The 8,763-nt window shown below is 37.5% G+C and overlaps 1 protein-coding gene across 3 annotated transcripts in view; it reads left to right on the top strand.

Annotated features, from left to right (window-relative positions):
• The first annotated feature begins 3,829 nt into the window (after positions 1-3,829).
• Positions 3,830-8,763, top strand: part of ACSL4 (acyl-CoA synthetase long-chain family member 4) — a 14,907-nt gene continuing 9,973 nt past the window's right edge. For 2 of the 3 annotated variants that reach the window (XM_010072392.1, XM_010072393.1), the window contains exons 1-2: positions 7,174-7,524; positions 7,838-8,015. In XM_010072392.1, coding sequence (XP_010070694.1) covers positions 7,174-7,524; positions 7,838-8,015 — 529 coding nt within the window. Of the gene's footprint in view, positions 3,873-7,173; positions 7,525-7,837; positions 8,016-8,763 lie in introns of those variants that run through there. The other variant, XM_010072394.1, reaches the window with a different exon arrangement.

Raw genomic sequence — 8,763 nt, 5'->3', positions numbered from 1 at the left:
TCTCAGGTAGTAAAACAGAAGTAGCAAATATAAAGGCCAACAATAATATTTTTCTTGAAACCAAAAATAAATTTTATCTTTGTTTAGTAATGAAGTAAACCATTGTATTGACTACTTTTTCTTTTCAAGCAGCAAGTGAAACAAGATTTCCTAATACTACTTGCGTTTTTGCTATTTCAAATAGAATGTATATATTTAAACAGGGACCTTCGACTTCTATCAGGATCCACTATATGTGACTTTCCCTCTGCGTTTGTTGGGACATGGGCACTACTATTTATGCTGCACGTAGTAAGAGCTCTTGAAAGTTCTCAGGCTTTGAGCTACTACTGCATCGACAGCACAGAAGTGCTTCTGAAACCTGCTGGCATTTGATTAGATTACCGCTGGAGTTTTCATTGCCCTTTGACGTACAAAATTGTGTAACAGGAAAATATGCAGAAATCTGCCTGTGAGAAAGGAACAAAAATTGGACCTCGTGTACTTTTTTTTGGTACCATGAGTACCTTGCATTGATACTGGCAGAGTTTGTTTTCATAAAAACACCAACATGATGTAAAAACTGAATCATTTCCCTTAGCATTTCTTCTTTCAGTTTTTCTAACTCCAAAAGAGTTGTAATTAGCCACAAGATTCTTCTCTTATTGCTATTTAATCACAGTCTTCTCATCTGTGGAGATGTTTTCTCATTCTTGTGTGTGACAGGTATAAATCTGGAAGATCAAAATGTGTAGTATGCGCTAATTTGTTTATTGTGTTTAAGCTTGCTGTGTCTTCCTGGCAATGTGATTTTTCTCAGTCTTTCTGTAATTTCTTTTTGAAATCCTAGGCTCTTTCAGTTCTAGTACTGGAACAAATTCAGGACTACTAGATACTGATTAAATTCCTTTCCAGAAACTGGCTGTAACATGACCCACGTACTTAGGTCAACTCATGAGTTTTTTTTCACTATGTTGAACCACCTTTCCACTTACAAATTATGAATGCTTACGGGGGTTTCCGAAATGTTTAGATCTGCCCGAATGTGAGAGAAATTCCGGAAACAGTTGCTACTTATTCATAGTGGATTGTTTTGGAAGATTTCAGAACTTCCTGCAAGGAGTCAGCCCTGAGTACTTACGCTAAAGCCAGAATTGTGTCTCCATTTGAAGTTGGCACGAGCTCGGTTGCAGGGGAACCAGGACTTCCTCCGGTGTTGTTTTTAAACTAAACAACTTCTTGCTTTGCAGATTCCAAGTTTTCTTCACAAAGTAGAATACTACCCTTTTCCTGTCTGATGTCATCTTTCAGACTAGAAGACTTCCCTAACCCTTCCCTAACATTGTTTAATGCAAACATGTTTGCATTAAACATGTTTTAAAATTTGCAATTAATGTTTGAAGTAGATTGAAAAAGAAGTATGTTTTCTTCTAATCATGCTGTTACATGGTCAGTTGGGTCCCTGGCAGGATTTTTAACACAAGAGGAAGGACATTAAACACTATTATTCCTAAACTTTTAAACCTTTACGATGTTTTGGGACTTGGGCTGATTAAAGCCTTCCTAGTGAAGATAATAATTTGCTGCCTTATTAAAATTAAACTGCAAAGGATAAAATTTCTAGGTACAGGTACTTCTTTAGGTTTTGAGTTACACTTAGAAATTCTAGCAGTGTGTGCAGATGCTGGGTAAGTTGATTCTGTTCTGTTTGAATAATTAAATGCAGAGATGAGGGCATTTCCTCCTCTGTGGATAGTTGCTTCCAGAGGCATAAACTCCCTCCTGGTTCCCCACACACACTTTTGCTTAGTCCCATAAGCTTTTGTAACTATTGAAAAGCTTTTTTCTATATCAGAAAAAAAGCAATAGTTGCCACTCATTTCTTTAGGTTTTCAGTTAAATTCATTAAAAATTAAGAAGAGAGGAGTGTCTCTTGTGTTCTAGAACCTGTGCTCCGATTTCACACTTTTGTTCTGTGGCCTTGGCTGCAGGACAAGAATAGAGCCTTGGGTATTATGTGTCTCTGAAGCTTTAACTGAGGATAGCAAAGTCAAATTGTACTCAAAGAACATCTCTTCCATCTGTGGCAGTCTGTAAAATAGTGTCAGTGCTTGTATGAGCATTCGCATTGGTTAGTTTGTTTTCTGTAGTAAGCTTAGACTATAGAATTTTTGTAAATACCCAGCATATAATCGTAATAGGGAAAATATTACCTCATGAGTGACGTTTCTAATGCAAACACTGGAACATGTCGTTGCAAATGATAAATGAACTCCAGTCTAGAGAGCTACCATGTCAAAGCTGCTAGAAGCCTGTTCACCTGAGAAGAATCCTTCGGAGATGCTGAAAACCCAGCTTTCTAGGAAAGAAGCTACATCTATTTTTGTTAGGTTTGGTGTTTTGATTAGCCCATAGTCGTGCCTGATGCACACTGATTGCTGGTTCTGGGAACGTGCATTTCCTGCAGCAAGAACTGGAAGCTCTGCTGTTTCTAAAAGAGATAAGTGTCTAAATAGGCTAGTTACATTGCACAATTAAGAGAAATAATGAACTTTGTAAGTCAATATAAAATATTACATATTCTAAATAGTCTATTGTTTTGATACAGTGAAATTTGTCATGTGAGCACTACGTTTTCATATTTGTGAGGCAAGAGGAAGCTCGCTGAGAACACAGCTGTTATAATTCAGTAATATGTACTTGGCTTGCCTTGAAGGTGTCCTTGCTGGTGCATCAATGTGAACACTGCATCTCATCCTCTCTCGTAAAGTCTCCTTAAACTTAAACAGGAGATGGAAGGCATAAGGTGTAATTTGAATAGCTAAGTTTGGCTTCTAACCAAATGGAATTGGCATGGAGGTACTTCTGCAAGTTCAGTATGTCTGTCTGTTATGCGTTGTATTTAAAATCTGACCAATATTTATCTGGCACGAGTTTGGGATGGTCCTGATACAGATCACAATCTTGCACAGCCACGTACAAGTGCCACTAACAGCAAATGCATTATTGTGCCTCTTAGGTATTTCATATTTCAAGAGAAAATGTTTGTAGGAGAATTCTACAAGAGATGTTTAATACAGTTTCAGTCCATAAAAACTGATATCTTGATTGAAATCTTAGACTTATGGGGAAGGCTAATAAAATATAACTAGGCTAAACAGCAGTTCAGAGCTTCCTGTGTATAAAACCAAGCAGTCCAAGAGAATGATTATGCCGTAGAGTTTTTGAAGCCATTTCTGGATAGTTACATGTGGGCATCTTTTTTTTTCACTGGTCATTGGACCAGTGAAACCTCGCTACATACATAACCATGCTTTTGTTCTGAACCTCTCCTCTCACAGAGCTCAGTACCCAAACTCCAGTTCATGTTCCTTATGACTCTTTTGGGCACTGTATGCTATGGATAGTCCTGAATTAACGTTTCTACTGATACTCATCCATCAAGAATGATAAAGGTCTTGTTGCTTCTGCCCCGAGACAGAAAAATGGTCCATGTGGAATCTGAAAGGCTCTTTCTTGCCTCCCTTTTTTTCTTTTTTCTTTTATTTTTTTTTTAATAAAATTAAGTTTCTGCTTTATTCAGAACATGCTTAAACAGGGGCGGTTCCCATAAAAATGAAACTCCTTTTGGGAGGCTTCATCTTTCTCTGCACTGAGGTTCGCAAGCTTAGTCTTTTCCAATAATATCATTGCTCTCCTCTGGTGTGGGTAGCCTGGGCCACCTTTGTCTGAATCCATAGGCTGTTCTTCAGGAACATTAGGATAGAAATTCTAAAGATTCCTCCTTTCTGCAAGGCAAAATTTCCCAACCTCTAATACGTTCTTTTTTTTCCTGTTTTAATATAGATCTAATCGACACTGAAAAAAACTCAGTCATCACCGTCAGATACCTTGTAAGTATACCTCTGCGTGTGTCCGTGTGTGCGTGTCAGTTTTTTATATGAATATGTTCAAAGGAAAAAGCCAAGTTTGTCTTTTTGGGACTTGCTAAGTTTTTCCAACTGATGTCCATTAAGAATTACAACTGATTTTTGTCAAAATAGAAACATTTTAAATTACCACAAATGTTTACAAATTAGCTGTCTGTGTTTATAAATGCTTTTTAAAGTATTTCAAACGAATCTGAAATTTCAAAATGAAAGCAGTGCAACCTTTAACTTCTGCTGATGTGAACATGAGCATAAATGGCTGTGAACGGACGAAGTGTGTTTATACACGCACTTAAAATTCAAATGTTAAGAGATTTCAGCAGGGTGCCAGTTTTAGGACAAAACAAACATTCTTTCCCATTAAGACCTTTTTATCATTACTTTATTATTTCAGGCAATATTTTGAACATTCTCAGGAGTTTTTTTGGCATGTTAGAAAGTTGTTCCAGTAACACTGAATTGGGTTTTGTTGCTTAGTCAGCTTGAAGATCACCTCACGTAAAAAAGGGGCATTAGAAAATTCTTATCAAAGACTTAGTATTGATAATCAGTAATAAACTGTGAACTGGATATTTTGAAATCCCTGTTTAAATCATGACAGCACTGCTATAATTCATTGTGTTATTTGCATCTCATCCGTGCTTAGATGACAAGAAGAGCAGGTCCCCATCGTTTTAGATCTGGTAAAAAAAGGGACAGTTCTTACCCCAGAGACCTCAGTTCAATTCACTGTTGCCCAGGTGCAATAAGAAAGAGTGGAAAATAGCAGTGGAAAGAGGAGATAATGGCAAGAAGTATATATTGATAGATAGCATTAGTCAATATAGATTTAACTAGACAGTAGTAAGCAAATCAGTGTGTGAAAAGATGATCTTCAGTTCTTTGTATCTGTTGTAAGAATACGTACACAGAAAATACTCTGAAAAATTTGTGGTTGTTCAGTGTTATGCAAGCTGGTAAACAGCTTAGATATAATTAATAAAATTAACATATAGGAGATGAAATTGAAAAGTTAAAGTAACTATCTTTTTATAGTATTACTCAGTCCAGAACATTGGCTAAAGAATTTAAGTAAATATGAGCCCATTCCTCTCCTCCCTTTCTAAATTACTCAGTTCTTGATTATTGGTCAGTACTTTTTACCAGTAGGACTACTTCTGAAAAAACTACTACTCAGCCTGGAGAAAACCTGTAGTACTGTCTCGTTATATTAAATTGTTTCCATTGGTCCAACAAGTCTGACTTATCCAAGTCCCTGTGTCTGGTCATGTGCTATTTGTTGGAAGGTGAAGAGCAGCGGAGCTCTCCGGGGGGTTTATTGTAACGTGTAGCATTGTGTCTAATCAGGGGCGTGCACTGAAGTTTTCTTACTGTGGTCTTAGCACTCTGGCTGGCTTTTGTTCTAAATACAAGCTTAACTGCTGCTTTTGGAGCACTGAATTAACTGGAATGAAAATACCATACAAGATTTGTCATATAAACCAGGAAACCTTCATTTTAGAGAACTGGAGCTTAGGGAAGTAAAATGATCTCTCTTCTGATGAGGTTTGGCTGCTGAGCAGCTGTTGATGAGGTTACCTGGAGCAGAATAAGCCTATACCTTTAGAAAAGAATGTAGCATTCACTTTTTTTAAAAAGAAATAGGCAGAATACTCTTTTTTTCAGAACAAGTCTGAGCATTAGTATATTATACTATCATTCAATAGTCATTTTATTCAATAGATTTAATTAAAAAATAACATGATCATGTTATTTTAAGTATCTGTAGATCTCTTAATTTTCTATTAATTGCTGTTAGTATTGGCTACAACACAACTGCAGATGTTGGAATTGTTACTAAAAAACCCACCAACCTATTAATAGCAGTTGTCTTGTTTGACCTGAAATGGTAATTGTAGCCTCTCTCCTCGCCTGAGGGTGGCAAATACGTTAATAAAGGTACATTTTGAGGTGTGCCCACATTCTTTTAATTCTTGATGCAGCCCTGAAAATGTCCCTATTCCCATCCGTTCTGTTTATCAGATTCTGTCCGTGACAGCCTGGGCTCTGCAATAAGCTAGTCAGCGTTACTCACCCCCCGTGGCTCAGGTACTGCTCTTTTGTTAGCACACCTCCACCTTTTATTTTTCCTGCTGTGTGTACCGTTCACGATGTGTTTGCATGCTGTGTTTGCGTGCCATCCAGATGAAGATAAGAACCCATCTGTTTTGACGTGCCAGGGCAGACTAGTTACAGAGCAGTGGGTTAGCACAGCTGTGGTTTGCTGGGATGCTTTTGTTTTTCTCCCACTTACCTTCGGTCTTGATTCAAGCCCGGTTCAAGTCTGACATTCAGACAAAATCTTGACAAATTGTGCTTTATTTTAAATTGGATTAAATGGTTCAAATTGGATTTCATTTCCCATACCTGGAGTTCTGAAATGCACAAACTGAAGCAGTTTTTGGAGGGGCAAAAAGCAAATCTGTGTAATCCTTTTCCAAGAGTCTGACATTCATAGGTGAAAAGTAATAGATGAAAAATTCAGTTGCTGGGACAAAGTTAATAAAGTAGTTTTGGAATATTATATAGTTTTTAGATTATAGTGTGTAGACTTTTGAGGACCCTGTATCAGGTTACATTTTAATCTGAATATAAGTTACTACAAGATTCTGAAAAGCAGTAATCTACTGTATCTGTTCTCTCTAGTACAAACATTTAGGAGGAAAACAGCTGTTGACCTTTCCCATAATTACACAATTCTGGCATTAATCACTGCCTTAAACACAATATTATGATGTGAAGGACAGACTTGATCTCAACAACCCTGAGCTGTTCAAACAGAGATAGTGGGGAAAAGCCTTTGGAAAGTAAATATTTGTGGATGCAACAAACAAGTGTGGAAAAGATGCATCCTCTTGTCTTCAGAGCAGTACGCTGCTATACCATGCAGTGTACGTGCCTCATGAATCAGTTACTTCAGTCTCCTTTGTCTTGATGCATTTGAAGTGAACTCTTAGAAGGAGTAAAACTAATGGACTGACTGTAATATTACTAATTTAATTCTTTTTTTTTCTTTTTTTTTCCTGCTCTCTGCTTGGCTCTGGTCTTCACCCACAGGCGTCCACTGTTGGCTCTCAAAGGTTACTAAAATTTTAGCAGCTGCTCTGAAACAGAACTACCTAAGCTTCACTTACTGTTGCTTCTTCCTCCACCATACTGTGCTGCTGCTTTGCTCTTGCCTGGTTCAGAACACAATAAGAGATTGTCTTTTTTTTAAATGCCTGCAATGAAACTTAGGCTAGAAGTATGTGCCATTCTCTTGCTGCCTGTGTACTTGTTAATATCTGTGTACAGTATGCTTGTATTTATTCCATGGTATTTTCTTACCAATGCTAAGAAGAAAAAGGCTATGGCAAAACGTTTAAAAGCTAAACCCATCTCGGACAAACCTGGAAGCCCCTACCGTTCTGTCACTCATCTTGACTCACTAGCAAACATAAACATTCCTGGAGCAGACACTTTGGACAAGCTGTTCGACCATGCTTTAGCAAAGTTTGGGAAGAAGGACTGTCTTGGGACCAGAGAAATACTGAGTGAAGAAAATGAAATGCAACCAAATGGGAAAGTGTTCAAAAAGGTAAAGCTTACAATTTTAGACTTAATTCTGATTTGGCTTTGAGCTGCTTTGCATCTTGGCTCAACAATGGAGGTCTCCTTAGAGGTTTTCCTTAATCATCACCTTATGATATAAAACAACCATTTTATAGTAGTCAAAGAATAATAGAATATACAATGCATTCTTTATTTTACTTCAAAAAAAAGAAAGCATTTTTTTTTCTTTAATGAATGGCAGTGTATGTGCTTATGGTGTTGACACACCAACTATTGTACTCTTGTAGAGCTGTACCAGCAGCTTCTTGTCATCACAATTGCTTTTTTTTCCTCCCCAGCTAATTTTAGGAACTTACAGATGGTTATCCTATGAAGAAGTAAATGAGAAAGTGAATCGCTTGGGGAGTGGACTGACTGCCCTGGGACTAACCCCAAAGAGTACCGTTGCCATATTCTGTGAGACCCGAGCAGAATGGATGATCGCAGCTCTAGCCTGCTTCAAGTACAACTTTCCTCGTGAGTTCTGAGCTTTACTTCTAATGTATTTTAGAACCATTTCTCGGCACTGGTTGGGCTGTTAAGTATTTTGAATCTGCCAAGCCTATCATTGATGGTATAAGAATTTCATGAACTTACTCTGCCTCTCATCTGATTCTTAGAAGTTTCCACTCTATCCTATGCATTGCAGAGATCTCTAAAATTAACTTGCTCATACTTATGAGACTGTTCGAGATGTTAGAATGACAGAACAGTTTGGGTACTATTCAGGTTTTATTAAAATACCCTGAAGATGTCAGTAGTTGCGTTTCTCCCCCCAAAATGTGGAATGTTTTTTTTGGTGACATTTTCAAGCTACACAAGTTCATTACAATTATGTATATGGGTTTTGTCTTTTTTTTCTTTAATTTTATTCAAACTGTCAGAAATCTCTAATGTGACTGATGAGGCTGCCTCTTTTTCTTTCAGTATTAGTAGTAGCTGACTGTGTGAAGAGAAGGTCTTGCAACAGAGTATACAGAGGGGCTGTGAAAGGGCAATAACGGACGAGCTGACATTGCTACTGAAGTAGGAGAGGCTGGTTAATTGGGTCTTGATCCTCCTGCTTTGAGAGGCAGGTAGAATCAGCTATATAATATTACTCTCTTTTTGTCCCTTCCACACAAACCCTATTTCACAGGAATATTAAATTCCTTTCACAGTGTTTGGAGGTTAAAGTTTGAGATAGTAGACAATACTAAAGGAAGGTTTTTCTTTCACTAGAGAG

The sequence above is a fragment of the Pterocles gutturalis genome, unplaced genomic scaffold, assembly GCF_000699245.1.
Source record: "Pterocles gutturalis isolate BGI_N339 unplaced genomic scaffold, ASM69924v1 scaffold7772, whole genome shotgun sequence".
Taxonomy (NCBI): Eukaryota; Metazoa; Chordata; class Aves; order Pterocliformes; family Pteroclidae; genus Pterocles; species Pterocles gutturalis.
Note: the sequence above shows the minus strand (reverse complement) of the source record. Positions and strands in the feature narration are given on the sequence as shown.